Here is a 19,032-nt window from a genome sequence, read left to right on the forward strand (position 1 = left end):
TTATGAGCCAATAAAACAAAGGGGATCTATTGAGGGATTATAATATATACATATATATAGAGTAAATTCATAGGTTGGTACAATTTCAGTGCACAAAGCTTGGTTTCAAGGTATTTAGATCACTTTAATCACCATTAACAATTCGTAACTTATTACTTGCAGATACATTTTTTGGGTTAATTTATAATAATGTGCATTTATCACTTTGTTAATTTATAGAATATAATTATTGTTAAATATAAAGACATTTTTCTATTATATTTAATTATAAAATTGGTTGCATTTGGAAAATTTAATTTTGATGTAATACAGTTTCCTGCTTCTGCGCAAGTCCTCGCAGCTTCATTAAAACTAGAATAATATTTTGTGTTTTACCATCAGCCATGGCTGTGACCACTGGTCGGCTTAGACTAGCCCCGTGCAATATCTAGCGATGTCGGAGTAGGAGCAGCCGAAGCTGCAGCACTCATCCGCTATGCCAGGGGTATGGGTAAAATCCCGCCGCAAGCGCTTCCCAGTGATTCGATGTTTTCGACGCCATCGCGCCTCCTCCTTCAGCAACTGCTTCAGACTTGGAAGACGGTTCCCTTTCCTAAGTGCTACTGATGCCCCCCTTTGGAATTGTGTCGTGAATTTTCGTGGTAACAGGAATTGATCTGCGTGCCTGCGACTGCGCAGATAACCTATTGGACCATCTGTTATTTGTGCAGAGAGTAAGAACAGAAATAACTCAAATGTCATATTGCGGATTGAACAAAATTGTTTGAAAACTCTTTTCTGCAGTGCTTCGAAATATGCGCCGCCAGCTGTTAGTACCGTACTTACCCAAGTTTTTTTTATTAAAGCCATTCTTGCAAACGCTGAATAGCATAATGTCCAGAGCGTCGCCGCAAAGAAACTCCGATGGTTTTTCCGCTTCACAATCATGTACCAACAACATCAAAGACAACAAAATTAGAAATACCCAAATTAACTGTCGCAAGGGATCACTCAATTTTGAAAAAGCTGGTGCCATATCAGCTTTTTGTGATCTTTCCACATCTCGCTCGAACCGACCAAGTACGTACTTTACAGCGCCACCGTTTGTTTGGAACTGAGCTATGAGAGCGAATTCCCCGCTTAGTTCAAGTGAATATGTGTCACTAACTGCGAGAAGAGCGTTGACTGACGTGTGTGCGAAGGGGACCGCCTATATTGGCTTGTATATGCAACGAACAGCTGTTTCCAATGACGTTTCACATGCAGGTAGAATATGCATAGAAATGCGTGTCCGCTACATGATTTATGTATAGGCGTCTGATATTTAGGGTAGCCATGTAGGCACATGTAAATGAATCTATATGTACATGCCTTCCATAGAGCAATTGTTTGCATTAGAGGCATGATGTTTATTACAAATTGTACCTGATCATCTGGAGGCGCGTATGTAAACACAAATAACTTCTTAGGTTAGTTCAAGCAATTACTTGCTATATAGCGGTTTCGTCCACAAAACTTTAACCAAATATCAAATCAAAAATTATTTTTCCTAACCTTACTTTGAAGTTGAAAAACATTAATTTTTCTAATTAAACGCTCGACTCTGTACTCCGGCGATAATATACATTAGAGCAGGTCGATTTAGAGGGCGAAAAAGAAACGAAAAAATCGTGTATGCAAGAAATGATCTACGGATCATTCTAAACGACTTTTTTCAAGAGACGGTTTCAAGACAACTATTTCTAGGGGGTCAGTAGGGTCATCTGGCCTGTTTTTTGGCACTTTTTTTAATAGAAATTTTTATTCTACAATAGAACTTTTTCACATATCATGAGGTAAATCATGGAGTGTGTAAACAATTTTTTTTCGGAATTTTTTGATAACATCTGTCGGAGAAATGCCTGGGTGAATGAGATGCGTTTTTTCACTGGCGAACACGATTTCTCAAGTTTGGATCACCTGGAACACAAAAACTCAATTTTTTCTTAAAAAGTATGAATCATGAAAAAATATTGATAAATAAAAAAGTAATTAACGTTTTTGTTTTTTTAATTTTTCCCCATGTTGTTTTACATAAATTTTGTCATAACATTGTCAGTAAATTATAAAAAATATAGGGACGATAGCCAGGAGTTTTGTGAACATTAAAAAAAAATTAAGTAAATCGGTTGAGTAGTTCAACCGGAATCATGTCCGCCAGTTTAAAAAAGTGTGTTTTGAGAAAAACGCGTTTAAAGTTTGAGTTGTGCACTCCGAACGCTCCGAACGTCGATCGGTATTATTTTTTTGGGCCTTTTTCGAAACTTTCCGATGGTAAAGTGGATTTCTACATTAATTCTAAGTGTATAAGGGAGCAGAAACTGCAAAAAAAAATTCAAAAAAAGATTACCCTACTGACCTTTTAAGGCGAAGGGCTTAAGCACTTAAAAAAAAATTTGTTCGTCAGTTTTTGAGAGCTGATAATTTTTCGGAATCAGCAAGATCGAAAAATTATGTAACATGTCTCCCATACAACCGATTATTCAGATTCCTAAAACTTCCCATTTGATAGTAATAAAATCGACCCACTCTAATATATGTAGATATGCTTACTTTTCGGTGCATACTTATGTATAAATATATAAGAAATTCTATATATAGGCACGATGCTAACAACAAAGCAATTGATAACATAAAATATATTTACATGTTTCCATTTGGAAATTCGAATGATCGTGCCCAAAAGTTGTACGAATAAGTAGTAACAATAGTCAGCTGAGCGCTCAGCTGCTTCAAGCAGCTGCGATAAGTGACTAAACGCCCTGTACACCATGCGGGTATTTCCTCGACATAAACATGTGGTAGTACAGGGTGATTGACACAGAAATTTAAGCCCCGCTATTTACAGCAAACCATTTTTAGAAACAGAAATGAAGCCGGTATTGCTCTGAGAAGCAGCGGTATTGAAATAATCATTCCAAGCCATGAATGCTTTTTAAGCGGTTACATGGGTTTCCTTGGGTAAAAAACAGTTTTTTTCAACAATTTTTTTCTCATATAAAAAATTAAATATTTTTTCGAATTATTTTGTTACAAATATTCACTATTAACAAAGAAATTCTGAGAATTTTGAAAAAAAAAAAAATGTTTAAACTCGGCCATTGCTATGCCAATTCCGGTGATCCCTCGGAAAATAGATGCGCCCAAGTTGGCAGAATAAGTCCTTACAGGATCAACTAAAGTGAGAAAATACGTGATTTACTGAACTGAAAATTGGATTTTTGGCAGAAATTTTTACAAAAATTAATGGAGGAGTTAGGCCGAGTTTCTTCTCCACACTCAACTAAATTTTAACACTAGAGGTCTGAAACAAAAATCGTTTTTCCGGTTCTTCAAACATTTGGCTTCCTAATGTCATACCCTGTAAGAAATAGTTGCAGTATCGGATAGCCACCGGAAACTAGTCGTTTCGCCACTATTTTAAGGGCTCATGGAAACAAAAGAACAACACGCGCACACGCTCATACACGGCCGCAGCTGCTAAAAATATCAGCTCAGAAAAACGCGCGTGCATAAAAGATTGTTTTCAAACAGATTACATTGTGCCATTGTTGTTTTGGTGTTTAGGTCAAAGAAAAACAACAACGTTCTCTAAGGCATTGTTTGTTGTTTATTGTTTGTAGTTTTCAACTATTGCGGAGGAAGGCGCATGTACCGAGATAGCATGAATCTAAAAATAAACTCAGAAGCCCAAATTTGGATACAATTACAGTTCTATACACGCAGATTTATCTGACTATTTTCGTGGCGAGACTCTATGAAATTTAGGGAGGCTTGTACCGAAAAAATAACATATGTATTTCCAGGTCCTACAGAACACTTAAGGCACTAACTTTCCTGAGGTACCGGAAATAAATTATTTTACACAAGGAAAATATAAATACCTTGACTTGACTTGGCAGTCGTGAAGCGAGTGAACAGTGGCGCCCTTACTTACATACATTCCTGTGCACTGCTATGAAGGTACGAAAGAGCATGTTCAACTGCGCTTACATAGAAGTTAATCCCTTCCTAGTAATTGGATCATACTACCGCCACCGATGTTCCGCTTGGTTTAACTTAAACATAGTGTTGTTTCTTAGTTTGGGCTTAAAATGCAAAAAGTAGATATAAATCGGACTGCTACTCGCTTTTAACGGTAGAACCAACTGAAAGTGCAGTCCTGCGAAAGATTCGGCAGCTAAGTCGATCTTCATAAGGGAAGAGTTGTGCTTGCGAAAAGGCATTTGCATTAGGTGGATCGTGTTCTATTTTATTCGAACTCCTGCTGAATGATATTACAAAAACCAAGCAATTAGTTAAACAAATAATGGCAGTAAAAATTTTAGTCATAGTTAGTCTTTTACTTGAACTGTACTTGGTATAAATACTGACTTTTACATCTTAACACCCCAAACATGGCATATTTTTGGTAAAGACATTCCACTAAGAAAAATATACTAAATAGTTCTGAGCATTATTTTTAACGGGACATTTCTGGTTAAAGTGTTTTTCGAGAGATTACACAAAAAAGAGAAGAAAAAGTATTTCCCGTTGAAAAATTATAAAGCTGATTTCGAAGTAAGTTCTTACTTTTTATATTTTCAGCACAAAAGAGTTGCATTAAATATTTCTTTTTTTATTTTTGTGATTAACCAGGAAGGAGTTTCTGGATTGCAGAGATCAAAAATAGGAAAGAAATCCACTTTCATTGCCAAACGATCGATTTTGCTTGCTCAAATGAAGTTTTTCGCATTGTTTTAAAGGGTAATCTATATCAAGGTTTTATATTATCTTAAAGAAAAAACACAAAACTTCAAATTTATTGAAGTATATTTTTTATCTTTAGAAAGAACACTCCTTGACATCTATTTTTTGAAGATTATCTCTTTCAAATATGGGACGTAGCTACGTCTCAGATGAGTCCAATTTTCGATAAATCGTTCGAGCATTTCTACTGGTAAATGGTGAATGATACGCGTGCTGTTTTGATCCACGGCTTACATATCCCCACAGGAAAAAATCTAATAGTGCGATATCACACGATCTTGGTGCCCAATTGACCAGCTCAAAACGTGAACTTACCCGCCCACCAAAGTGTTCTCTGTATTAATAGATTCATTGATGCTGTTTTGTTGACACCTAATGTCGCCGAGATCACGAGCTTCAATCCTTTTTGAAGAAATATGGACCAATGATTCCACCGGCCCGCAAACCGCACAAAACCGTTGTTTTTTTTGGATGAAAGGGCAGCTCTTGAATCTTTTCACGTAGCTCTTCACCTAAATGCGGCAATTTTGCTTTTTTACATACCCATTAAACCAGAAATGGGTTTCATCGCTGAACAAAATTCGGCTTGTGCACATCAGATCTTCTTGGCACTTTTCAAGAGCCATAGAGCGAAGCGACTTGGGAAGGTCGACCGGGTTCAGTTCTTGCACAAGCGGTATTCTTAATGCTTTCAATTTAAGATCTCGCCATAAAATGCGCCAAGTCGTTCCTTCTATCAGTCCGAGTGTCTGCGAACGGCGCTGAATTGACTCTCAATCACGGTCGTCGTGTATACTCTCAGCTACGGCTGCTATATTTTCTTCACAGTGCGTTGGACGTGGTCTATTCGGTCCAGTATTATACAATAATGAATGCTGGGTCTCAAGATGGGTGATGGTGTTGCGAATAGCTCGCTCAGTAAGCCGATTATGTTGACCATAACATCAGCGAAGCATACGAAAGACATTCTTTACAGAACGTGAATTTCCGCAATGCAATTTGCAAACGTTGTTCAAGAGTAAGTCTTTCCATGATGAAATGCCAAACAACAACTCACGCGTGAACTGTCAAGAAAAGGCTTTTGAAAATGTACCTACTTATATTGGAAACTACGAACCTCATTGAAAGTTATGCATATACTTATTCCGTTTGAGCTTTCGATATGAAAAGCATTTGAAAAATTAGTAGTTTACTTCTAACTGCTTCATGCAAGATTTTCCACGTTAAGGTCGATAATTTCATTAAAAGTGAGTAATTTCCAACTAATTAGCGCGTCTCTCAGGAAATATTTACAATTCTACATCGAACACCTGCACCGATTCCAAGTAATCATAGATTCTTGAATCCACATGTACCAGACAAACAGATGTACTTTTCGGAAATAACTGTAAAAGTTTAACGGCAAATGTTTTTGAATAACTTTTCAATAATAATTTTCGAAAGTATTTCATTAGTGGCAGAAATATTTTCTTCAAGGGTCAAGGCGTATTGGTTTGAGTTCATCAAGCACAAAATAATAAATTAGAAATTTCAACTCGGCCGTTGCCAGTGGCCTTAATATTTCATTTTATTACTGTCTCTGCTCTGCGTGTGCTGGGAACGATTTTACAGCACACACACACGCTCCATCATTATCAATGCTTCAGTACATCACATTTCAGTTGACTTATAAAAGTGTTGTTGTAGCGTTGTTGTTGCTTCGCACTCTATACATTTCATGTGTTTACGAAGCAACACAATACAATAATAAATTTGCTTCATGATCGCCCCAATTGGTCCTCCACTGGCTCGTTCATGTAAATAAATCTTGTATTTTATTGTTTTTTTTCTGTTGTTGGTTTTTGTTTTTGTGAAAATTGAGGAGTGAGCAAACAACGGCAAACAAACAAACAAACAACAAAAGGCCTGAAGAAGCAACGGAATAATACAGAACAACACTGATAGCGGCCATTGGCATGTCCCAATCGACTTCAATGCAAACGCACACTTTCAATATTTACACACAAAAACGCTCTGTGTTTGTTGTTCGTGTCACTTATCGGCTTGGAATGCTTGCGGTAGATCCAGCCGGTCAGACAGTCCGTCGACCGCGCCCACTGCGCGCCGTTGCAAAGCGCTCAGCTGCTAAACTTGCTTTTTAGCAGCGCTCATTAATGGAGACATTTCAATAATTGCCGTATATTAATAAGGGCCGATTGTCCTTGTGTTGTACGTATGTTTTGAATCGGTACATACATTTATGTACATATGTATGTGTGTGTTTGAATATTAGCGTCGAAATGAAGACAGAGACGGCAAATTGATAGCATTCAAAGATAAAAGGATAGACGCCACCAAATATCTATGTATGTGTATTGTATGTGTGTTACAGTTATTAATGGGCGTAGGTTAAATGGTGCAAAATTAAGTAAAATTGAATGAAATCCAGGCGCCACAAAGCGCACAGAAAAGTGGGGGTAAGAAGGATTATAAGGAATAATATTGAACAAAATGGCATAGCCAGGGAGAAAGAGGGTGGACAAGAGAAGAGAAAATACTAGTAAACCAAAATATATAGCTGTTATTGAATTCGCAGTTAACGGTTGTATTTTGGCTACGTAAAACTCCGAAAATTCTGCACGACACACACTACTTGTAGTTATAATGGAGTTTTCAATAAGAGCGCTACAACAACGAGTCGAAATTATTAAAATTGACTACCGAAATTCGGAGTCAGTGGCCTCAACTTTAAGAGCTAGTTTGACTGGAATGACTCGTCAGCGAACGCGCATTATTCCAGCAAACACTCAAGGTAGAGTTTCAGAACCCTGAAACTCCTGCATTTCCTTTCACTTTAACTTTTTCCTAGTCTGTGGGCGTTAAGTCTGTCGTACAAGCTGCCAATTACCATTTGCCTTGGCTGCCAACCAATTTTTAATTTCTCCACTTCTTTCGTCTTTTTGCCATGTATGGTGTGGTGCTCGCATTCGCAGCAGGATTTGAAAGAATGATTCCTGCGATTGGCGTCCAGGAACACTTACGCCAACTGGCAATTGGAGATATGGCAAAGTAAATTACAGTCTGTATGACCAGCTTCTAAAGCTAGACAATTTTGGAGTTCAAGCTACATAAGTCATGGGTAGAGAGTATTGCAAGAGGAAGGTAAAGGGACACTTTTTCGTTTCCTGAGTTATTGGAAAAGATTTAAAGATATTTTGAAGAATTTTTTAATTTATTTTTTCGAAGTTCGCTTTTCCAACACTTCCTCAAACTCCTCACTCTCCGATTATTTGTGATACATCGTGCAAAGAGTTTTTAAAAGCGCCCAGCGCAGTCCAGGCTCTAAAAAATCCTTTACCGATAACCGCTAGCGATTTAAATATATTTTCACGGTATAAAAAATGTTGCAAAATAATTTCGTAATTTGCAAACAATCCAGCTACAAAGCCTTAAAGTCATGTGACTGCCAATTAAGCCGAACTTCTTTGACTCAAGACCATTGAATATCAACTCCTCCATACTGACAGTCACAACAACTTATTCATATTCATATTCCTACCTTATTCCCCTTTTCCCATGTTTACCCTCACGACTACCGGATTTGCACATATTTGAGGGGAAATGGGCGCTCATTTATGCTTCCATTCCTGCCTTCATATCTGCACTAAATATATACCGTAAGCGTCGAAAGACTCGCTGGAAAGCAACAAAACGCTTCTAACCCATAATATTTGCGCTCGTGGTCTCCGTCGCTGGGACTTGAGTTAATTGTCAAATATTTGCCAGCCTTGTGTTTTGCAATTAAACTCGTGCTCGTGCACTTACCTGTGTCGAGCAAAACGAAGGCGGTGAAACATACATACATACATACATATGCACCTGCGCGAAACCCAGAGCGACAAGTGTAGCTACTATTGTTGCCATTGAGGCTAGGAGTTGGTTAACATAAAGTGTATACTCACAGTTCCTGAAGTCAAATACATACTTGCCCCTGCTTCTTGGAAGTTGAGCTCGTTTGAGCGCGTGGCAAAGTGTCACTCTGACGTGGAAGTGTCGCTTAGGTATGCACTGGCACACACACACACATATGAGCTGGTGCTTATAGCAGTAAGGTCGTGACTGGTGCATTGCACTCGGATGAACTATCAGATGATGCCAATTCGACTTCATGACAGCGGTGATAATAACCTGTGTGAAATTTCTTAGTGCGAAACTTTGGAAATTCGGTAAAATCCTTGGTCTCATTTTCTCTGCTGTTTGTTGCATGTGTGTAAGTGGAACATAAGGTGACTTAGTTGCCACATTCCGCAAAATAAAATTTGAAGCACTTTGGTGCTTTACAATCGAAATTAGAAACTGATTACAACATAGTTGAGTGAAGTGTGCGGCCTTTATTTCTAGAATAAAAAATACTACTACACTTTAGACTTTACATATCCCAACAGGAAAAGTTTATCGGTCTGATATCACATGATATTGGTGGCAAATTGACCCGCGCAAAACGTGAAATTATCTGCTTCCGAAGTGTTTTCTCAAAAAATCCATTGATTTATGCGATATGTGGAAAGTGGCGCCGTCTTGTTGAAACCAAATGTCGCCGAAATCACGAGCTTCGACTTCAGGTAGTCGGTTATCTTGGTGGGATAACGGTCGCCGTTGAAGTTTACTTTCTAACCGCCATCATTTTTGAAGAAATATGGACCGATGATCCCACTCCCACACCAAAACGTTGTTTTTTCTGGATGAAATGGCAGCTCTTGAATATCTTCAGGTTGCTCTTCGTCTCAAGCCTAAAGTACCAAAAATGGGCCTCATTTATGAACAAAATTTGGCTTGAGAACGTCGGATCTTCTTGGAACTTTTCGAGAGCACATAGCGCGAGGCGATGTTGCTTAGGAAAGTCGACGGACTCCAGTTCTTGGACAATCTGTATCTTGTTCGGTTTCAGTTTGAGATCTCGAAGTAAAATGCGCAATGTCCTTCCATACGTCAGTTTATGTTGATACGAACGGCGCTGAATCGACGCTCCATGGTTTTTATGTATAGTAACTCAGCTGTCAACCTCTCAGCTAAGGCAGCTATATTTTCTTCACTACGTGCTAGACGTGGTATATTTTATCGAATATTATCCAATAATGAATGCTGGGTCTCAAAACGGGTGATGGTGTTACGAATAGTACGCTCAGTTGGCCGATAATGTTGACCAAAAGTTGAGCGAAGCCCGCGAAAGACATTATTTACAGAATGTGAACTTTCATAATAAAGTTGAACGATTTATAAAGATTGTCCAAGCGTAGATCTTTCCATGTTGAAATCACAAACAATACTGAGCAAAAATAACATGACAGCTTGACATGACTCACGTGTGTTCTGTCAAGCAAAACTATTGAAAGAAGCAAAGTCAAACAAAACTATTTACTACCGTGTTATATGGAATAAGAAAGTCACAAAGAGCCTAAACTGTAGGATTATACTTCGAGCGACGTTATTCGCTTGTTATTCTTGGCAAGTGGCAGTCAGTCATCTCTTTAATCTAAATAAGCTGAGCTGAAACCCGGGGAATGTGTAGGGCTGCATGGTGTTTCAGAAGCTGAGACGAATATTTACTATTTTCCATAAATTTGCCAATGTTATAGTTTTTAAAATGTCCAAAAGTTTAAGACGAGTTCAGCAGTATCATAACATGCCCATTGACGGCTGAGAGCCTGAGTTGACAATCAAAAACTAGAATAAAATGAAATGAGGCCACAACTTTACTCAAATATGTCTACGCATTATTCCACATGTGCAGTTCTTCAATTAAACTGCGCATGAAGGGAAATTTAATAAAATCATAATTTTTTAACACTGAGCAACAACAAGCCGTTAACACTTAACCCCGAAGACATGAGAGATAAATTTTATTTAATGCCAAAAATTCGTTGGCAGGCGGCCAATTTCAATTTTTAACGCACATCCATGAAAGCGTGTAAACGTGTTCTCGCAAAGGCCTCACCCTCCACACTCGCCACACAGCAATTGTCACCGATGCATGTAGACAGGACAGAGAAGCTTCATATGAGAGTACTCGAACGAGAAATGTGTGAAGAACAGAGAAAAGCAGAAGGAGCGATTGAAATTAAGCGGGTGTCGCATAAATCACAAGCTCACACACACGCATATGTACAAACAAGATTGTGGGGTAGGAATTGCTCCACCAGATACCGCCCCCACTCGCTGCTGGTGTCCACCTCAATCGTTTGTCTGTGCAGTTTTTGTTGTTTTTTAAGCTATTGCCAGTACAATTCGATGTGCAAATATTTGTTGGCACCCATACACACACATGCAGACGCGTTTGCAGCAATTTTCATACAAATTTGAATATGTGCAAATGCTCACGCATACACTTAAAACAAAGTGCACATCATAAAAATATCTCAATTTTTATTCATGCATGGTTAATGTGGCCTACAACAATAAAACAAAGCCATGTTGTGTTAGAGAACCCTACACATGTGTGGGTGTGTGTGTGCAGGATTTATATAAATGCAAGTTTGTTTGTATTTATAATCTTACAGGCCACTTTAAAAGCTTTTATGCTCCACACACACATACATATAGACATAACGCATGGCAATGCAGTATATCAAATGCGAAATGCGAAAAAACAGCGCGCCAACAGTATTGTGTGCGCTGAAACAACAACAGCAACACAAATATAGCCATAAACAATTTAGCCAAATTTATGGGGTCTCATTTACTGCACTTTTTCTCTTCGTAATTTATGACCTAAGCAGGTATATTAAATGTCCTGTAAAAAATACGCATAAAATGTCCCAAAAGCAACACCAACAACAACACATTGCATAGCGAAACGACACAACAGCATGCGGCGGCATTAAAAATGCCAAATTGTGTACCTTTTGTGAGTAAATAAAAATTTTCGCGCGAGGGAACGGTCCTCCATACACACAAACATGCGCGGCTGTGTTCAGACATACTTACATCTGCGGAGAACCGCACAACAACACGCGCTTGGCAAATGCTCAGACAAGGCGACAACAATCACACCACGTAGGTCTACGCGGCGGGGAGGCAGGTGTGCTGTGTGTTTAGATTTTCGGCTTTAAGAGGCCAAGGTGTGTAATTGCTAGCCATTGCAGGACACTTGCGTTTGGGTAATTTCCCGAATTTCTGCATCGTTAAAAGGCGGTCTGTATAAATTTAATTAAAAGTGCATTCGCGCAAATAATAAAGTGGACACAACAACAAAATAACAATAAAACTTAAAGCAAACTTGTTATCCTCGTTCCACCTGCTGCGTTAAGAGAAAGAGAACAGAAAGTCAAATGCTCCCTTATAAGTTATGAGACATATGAAGTCGATTCTGGGTCGATCAATTTTGAAATGAGAATAAGCTTCATCTAGCTGAATCCAGCCTATCTTTAGCCATACATCCGTTGACCGAGCACATCTCGCAGTGGTTGGCAGTTCGTGCGATACAGTCACTAAGACAACTAGTATCTGGTTTTTTCAATAAGAGCGCCACAAAAAAAAAACGTTTTCGGATATCAATGAAATACTTTCTTCTTGTGAAAGTACATTTGATTCCATTATATATGGAACTCAACTTATTTTGAATGGACACGCTTAACTAAATTTTCGACGGTTTCCAAGCATAAATCCGCCGATACTGCTACAATTTCCGGTTCGATATTCGTACGAACATCATCAATCGTCGCTGGCTTGCTGACACAGATCATAGACTTCATGTAGCCCCACAGGAAATAGTCAAACGGCGTCAAATCGCACGACCAAGGCGGCCAATTGACTGGGCCATTTCGTGAAATAACACGTTCACCAAACTTGGTGTTCAATAAATCGATTGTGACATTCGCTTTGTAGCTGTGGCACTGTCCTGTTGGAACCCCATATTGTCTAAGTGCATATCCAATTCGGGGCAAAAATATTGGTTATTATTGAGCGGTAGCGATTCCCATTCACAGTAAGGTGCGATCATCATGGAAGAAGTATGACCCAATGACGCCGCCGGCCCATAAACAGCACCAAACTGTAGTTTTTTCAGGGTGCAATGGTGACTCCTGGAGTACGTGTGGATTGCTGCCTGACCAATAACGCATATTTTGCTTATTACGAAGCCATTCAGCCAGCAATGAGCCTCATCGCTGAAGATGATTTTTCGATGAAAATCCGAATTACTTTTAAGTTGTTGCTCAGCCAATTCACGAACATACGAAGATTCTGGTGATGAAGCGGCTTCAGTTCCTACGTCAATTTGATCTTGTAAGGATGAAGGCCAAGATCTTTTCGCAAAATTCGCCACAATAACGTCACTGAGATGCCCAACGCTTGAGAACGACATGTGAGAGACTGATTTCGGCCTTCCTCAATTGATGCGCTAGCGGCAGTGATCTTCTCGACGCTACGGGCACTTCTTTACCTCACTGGCCCGGGAACGTTTTGTACTGTGCCTGTAGATTCAAATTTTTCCACTAGGCGCTCAACTGTTGATCTGACAGGACGATTCAGACGACCAATCAATTGGACGTAGCGCTCTTAAAGTTGAGACCACTTACTCCGAATTTTGGTAGTAAATTTTAATAACTTCGACTTGTTGTTGGATCGTATATCTTTTCATGAAAAAATGGCAAACCTTACTGAAGAGAAATGTCTAAAGTGCGGGAGAAAATATAATATAATAAAATAGCGTCGTTTGCTGTCCCTTTGATATTTATACTTGTAGCCCTACAATAGGCCACAGGACAACACTTTAAGACTATGTGACCCAATACCGATTAACTAAATTTATTCGCGCTTCAAAATTCATTTGAAGTGCGTTGGTCCTGGGTTATTGTCAAAGGTTTCAGTAGCCGTCGCCGCATTTCATCAAAGAAACAAAGCAAAAAATAAATTAATTATTTCATCACAAGCAAAACTCTAACTTTAAGATCTGGAATCAGGAACTAAAACAAATTCCTCAGAGCTACTAAACATGGAAGAAACTTTAGTTCAAATGTCAATATTTGTTTATTTTTGAAAACCTTTCTTTGGAATGTCAAATAGTTTGCTGCATTTATTTAAATATCAAATTCAAGCTTTTGTCCAAGCAAAGCCCGTGACACTGGATAACTATCGAGTAAAAATATATATCCGTTTACCATTTATACTTAAAATAAGCCCAGCGCATTATACCTCATGTCTTTTTATTCGAGTTTTTGATTATTCATAGTGATTTTAGTAAGCATCGGCATTACAAATATTTAATTAAAAGCGAGTAACTAATATCATGTTGTGGGCTGAATACTATACTAGGCGTTGCAGTTTTAAAATGTGTTGCAATACGAAAGAATCTCGTTGTAGCTGCAGGCCTTGCTGCAACATTCATCATAAACACCGGTGTCTCGGTGGCGACGAGTCTTGGCTAAAGTATCAAATTGGGCGCCGTGAATCTTGGCCAAGAATGGCGAGTTGGCATAGGGGAATGGCAGCTCGTAGTCCACTTCATTGTTTCCCAGATCATCCCACTCCACTGTTTTCCAAATAAAGAAGTTTCAATTTTTAAGAAAGACGACATAATTGGACAGTACTGTAATCCTGAGAGGTATACTCACCTGATTTCTTGAACTTTGAATTGAAGCCATGGACGCAAATGGTGCTGAGCACAGCGTCCAAGGCCGGTCCACAAACGGTGCGTTGGCTTTGACCTTGTGGCAACAACGCTGCCATAACAATCAGCACGGAGCAGAGTTTTAAGAAGTTCTTCGGTATCATAATGGCGGTGGTGTGTTCTCAAATAAGTCTCAAAACCTAAAAAGCTGCTTTTGTGGTGGAGCGGACTAGTGAAGCTGTGGAAAGTAACTGATGTAATTTTCAGCATTTGGCTTTGTTTTTATAGAAGTGAATTCGCAAATGGAGATGAGTTAACTTGCTCTCCTATTAATTAGCATATGTCAATTCAATGCGTAACTATTTACTTCTGAAGAGACTGGATGAGGTGTGAAGGTCGAAATCAAGGGTTTCAATGAAATCTGTTGCATATTTATGAGCGCACGTGGATAATACACACGTATGGATATGTAAATGGTTTCCGCCAACAAGACTTTGCTCTCAAACCAAAAAATTTAAACGCGCTCGGCTCAAATTTCATGAATAATCCTTTAGACTACTTTAAGTATATTATGGATGGTTAAAATGTATTTTGGGAAAGCGAATTTATCGGTTGCTAATATTGGGATACATAAAGAGCTTTAACCGTATTTAGAAATAGTCAAATATAAGCTTAAAGGGCAATTCTTTATAAGAAATACTCTTACCTCGGACAATTTTCGCTCGATTGTTTCTTAGACATCTTCTATTTTATGCATTAAGCTACTACTTTTGTTGCGAGTGTAAGCTATGTTATTACTATAGGCTATCATATGAGTACTGTTAGACCACTTTATTATTTTAAAATATAAGATAAATAGTTTGGGTAATAATATCGCCTCCTAAATTCTCCTCTCTCATTTTCTACTAAACATTTATGTACCCCGCTCCGCAATGCCCCAAATAATCTTCGCCTATGCATTGGAGTTATGTCTCAATATCACAGCTAACATATTGTCCAAATATTGGCAATAACTCTAAAAGTGGCAATAAAATATTTATTATCGCCATTAAAAGACATTCAACTTAGCTTCTGCCAACATGCAAGTCACATTTTTATTTCTTTTTCTGTATTTAGTGACCGATAGACAAAATATAGCGAATTTTGATAAGCCGATAAGCAAAACAGTATTCATACTTTGTTTTATATAGACTGTTGTGTAGGTTAGGTTGGTCTGGTAGGCTAATGAGCCACGCATAGAACAGTTTTGGTCCTTAGCAACACCAGATGGTTTTCAGTTACTAGGTTCGTGAGTCATCCTTTAGTATACCTGCGCTTGACGCGAATATCAACACAATCTATGACCTCACTATCAATACCTCTTCCAGTGTATCATACTGTGAGGACCCCAGATGCTTACAGCGTAGTTTTGCCAATACGGGACAAGTGCACAAGAGATGCTCTATTGTTCTCCTGGTGCCTCAGTCTAGACATTTCCTACAGTCTTCTCGACCTGTCAGCCCCATTCTGCGGACGTGTAGCGCCACCAGACAGTGACCAGCTAGTATTCTGATCATATTCCTAAAGTCTCTTCTATCGAGTGCCAATAGGAATTTGGTGTACTTCCGATCTACCGTTTTGCATATGACTTTTGTTGTTTCGCATCCAGGTTGCTCGTTCCATTGAGTTTTGACTTCTTTATCAAGCTTCTGTCGAAATCGTCGTCTAGACAATGCATGAGTTTCCCTGTGTTGATCACGTTTTCGGGTGTTAGCCCTACACCATTCTTGGCAATTTCGTACACAAATTGATTGTCTTCAATGCCTTTGTGAAGTGACACCCGGTTGAACTGAAGTTGTTGCTTCTGGCAGCACTTTCCCCTGCTGCCCGACTGTTGTGAAAAGTATTTTTGTATTTCGTTGCTAGTACTCTATTTCTCCTATATAAGCTCAGTGGTAATTTGATCCCACGACCCCACAAGTAAAAGATACGTACTCAGTGGTCTGATTCCTCTTTCGAAGTCGAACATGCTCAATCATTTTACGTTGGAGCTAAATCAGAAGAAAATTATAACTACAGTCAATGTGAAAGACTGGGCTGTTTTTGGAAGCGTGAAGTTATGCCTGTTTTTTTGGCATGGAAATCTATTTAATTAGCAATTCTACCAAAATAAAAAGGAATTCGAGTTGGAATCTTAACAGTATTTAAATACAGAAAATATGGGAAGTAGGTTAGGTAAAGAGGCTGATATTCTTGAGACCACAATTAATCCCACTTGGACTGCCAGAGATGCATGTTTGTCGTGATGTCCTGAACTCCTAAGTATGGAAACTAAAACGACCGTTGTATATCTGCAAGGCGCATATAATGGGAGGTAATAAGGACGCCCTCTCTAGCCAGTTCATCGACAGTTTCCGACGATTCCGTTGTTTACAAGTTTAATATGGAAGTAGCTTGAAGCGACCGCTAGTGAGGGCATGCACTTTTTGACTATCTTTGAGCTCACCGTCAGCGAGAAAGGTCGCTGCGCCTCTTCTCTAGCAAGCAAGAGATGCAACCGACTTTCGTAAAAGTAAATTATTAAGCAATTCTGTGTAATTTCTGCAAACATTATCCACCAAGCTTCTTAAAGCCGGCCCCAGGAACCGGCCAAAGTCGCGTACAACAAATAACGTTCAGCAAGTCTTTGTGCTAAAAATAATTTCAACGATAAAAAATTGCCATATAATTCATGCCAAAGTGGTTATGAGTCTGCAGAAGAATGGTTTTGGCCAAGCCAAACAATGTCTGTATGTAAGAGTGCACTTACTCGTGCATAAAAGAGAAATTTCAGTCACATTGTTAGCACGAATATAGTATCTACTCATCATTTTCATTTGCCAACCGCACACTGGTCCTCTGCCGCTGGCCATGCCAAGAGCCAAGAGCTGCGGCCCACCAAAACGTTGTCGAATCGATCGCTGCAAAAAATGACAGTGGGAAATTTACGACTTATTAGTTTCCGCCCAAATAGCTACGGAATATGACTAAAAATCGAAGAGCAGTATATATGCTGCAACGTCAACGCCTTTACGCTACGTAGTTCGCTACGCTTCATTCGACTTGGCAAGCTCCGTAGCTTCCAGACACATTCGAACGCCCCCTAGACGTTTTCGCCTTTGTTATATCTCACATTTTTTTGCATGGAAATTGCAAGTCGTATTTATAACCTAATTTACTGCGACAACATTGTAGTAAATTAAACAAACATTTCGCTTTATATCTTATTTTTTATACTTAATGGCTGATTGGAGCGCACGATGTGGCAGTAAATCGTCTGCGCCGAAGTCCTGCTCGATGTGGGCGCTTGAGTGTCCGCGAGGTAATTAAACTGCGAGGACACACTCTACTTTCGATGTTAAAATGTTATATACATGTACTATATAGGAGTATATATACCGAGGAATATATATACATATATATACGTGGAAAACATCTTAAAAATTTTATATACGCAAATCATTTCTCTCCCATGCTCTCCTCTAATCTACTTTCTTGTTAACACTTGTATAACTAATTGTTTTCGCCAAAAAGAGCTAACATTGTTAGGGGGAAATAGCTTGGGGCGAAAATCAGCAATCTAAATCCCAAAATACCCGCTTAGTTGATCAAGATGCAAAGTTAGTAGTCGAACTTTCGTCTCCAATCCGGGTAAGTTCGAATATTGCTCTTTCCCTAAGCACCATGGTGAGTGAAATTATAAAAAAAAATTTAGTATATTAAATGGTTTAGCCTCTACATACTTTTAAGTTGACCCCGAACTTTTTCACATCTCACTTCCCTTCGAATAACCATACAAAGCAAGGTTCAGTAAGATAATATTTTTAGACATATTTGACAACAGCTTGGCCCTTGCCGAATACCCTATTTATTCCTCACGCAAGCAAGTATGTGCCCTCAAGAAGCCTTTTCGCTGCTTGCAGAGAATCTATGATTTGAAAAGGTGTCCTGCGATTTATGTCAAGACTGCTTTTCTTATCATATGACATATATAATGGAGGAGAGCGCTCAACGCCATACATTGCCACAAGCAGAGAGAACATAAAAGCACTGCAAGAACGTCGAGCTGTGTGTGTGTGCGGGTAGTGTTTTCCTTTTCTTGCTAACAACGATAGGGTGCAGCTTGTAGTAAGAAAGCAACGGGTTCTACCAATAGTTAAGTATACATATACATATGTACACATTTCTTAGGGGAATTTTGAGGTAAGGCAATGGAATTTTTTGCATTCTTTGTTAAACCTTAACTTACATAATAGATTTAGGCATGACATATAATCTTTGCTGCTGTTGAAATCATTGAAATTATCACCGCCTACCAAGGTCAACATCTATTTCATTCATAATACAAGATGGTGCACGCATATAAAGGCTAACCGAAAGCCGAGAGCAATAACCTCGTTGAAAAGCAAACTGAGTAATTATAACTTTCTTGAAATTGCAAAGCTAAAGGCTGGTGCTGTAGCAAGTTTTGCGAAATAATACATATCTGCCAGACAAAAATAGACTTTTACCTTATACCTCAAAGACTACCTACCTAACTGCATTTATATGTATATGTATCCTAGCCAAATGAATGGTGTGAGCGATGCTCTGTTCGAGCTTCACAAATCAAACCAACGTTTTTAGACTACACCCAGCGATTCCTCGGTTTTACTTTCCAC

General features: G+C 38.9%; 3 protein-coding genes across 5 annotated transcripts in view; 1 reads left to right on the forward strand and 2 right to left on the reverse strand.

Moving 5' to 3' along the window:
• Positions 1 to 19,032, forward strand: part of LOC120776780 — a 174,440-nt gene that overhangs the window by 79,237 nt on the left and 76,171 nt on the right. The window lies entirely within an intron of this gene.
• LOC120776782 lies at positions 283 to 1,072 on the reverse strand. Its single transcript, XM_040107768.1, has 2 exons — positions 826 to 1,072; positions 283 to 695 (listed from the first exon to the last, which is right to left on the reverse strand). The coding sequence occupies exons 1-2, from the start codon at positions 1,013 to 1,015 to the stop codon at positions 406 to 408; spliced, it is 480 nt and encodes a 159-aa protein (XP_039963702.1). The 5' UTR covers positions 1,016 to 1,072; the 3' UTR covers positions 283 to 405.
• LOC120776783 (probable insulin-like peptide 1) lies at positions 13,767 to 14,591 on the reverse strand. The gene is made up of 2 exons (XM_040107769.1): positions 14,358 to 14,591; positions 13,767 to 14,275 (listed from the first exon to the last, which is right to left on the reverse strand). The coding sequence occupies exons 1-2, from the start codon at positions 14,515 to 14,517 to the stop codon at positions 14,070 to 14,072; spliced, it is 366 nt and encodes a 121-aa protein (XP_039963703.1). The 5' UTR covers positions 14,518 to 14,591; the 3' UTR covers positions 13,767 to 14,069.

The sequence above is a fragment of the Bactrocera tryoni genome, chromosome 5 (assembly GCF_016617805.1).
Source record: "Bactrocera tryoni isolate S06 chromosome 5, CSIRO_BtryS06_freeze2, whole genome shotgun sequence".
NCBI classification, from domain to species: domain Eukaryota; kingdom Metazoa; phylum Arthropoda; class Insecta; order Diptera; family Tephritidae; genus Bactrocera; species Bactrocera tryoni.

Excerpts from the sequence above, each read along its gene's own strand:
- LOC120776783 (XM_040107769.1), bottom strand. The coding sequence starts at position 14,517 with ATGATACCGAAGAACTTCTTAAAACTCTGCTCCGTGCTGATTGTTATG. Across the intron at positions 14,276-14,357 it reads TTCAAAGTTCAAGAAATCAG|TGGAGTGGGATGATCTGGGA; the intron begins GTGAGTATACCT and ends TTTGGAAAACAG.
- LOC120776782 (XM_040107768.1), bottom strand. The coding sequence starts at position 1,015 with ATGGCACCAGCTTTTTCAAAATTGAGTGATCCCTTGCGACAGTTAATT. Across the intron at positions 696-825 it reads CTTTAATAAAAAAAACTTGG|ATGGTCCAATAGGTTATCTG; the intron begins GTAAGTACGGTA and ends CACAAATAACAG.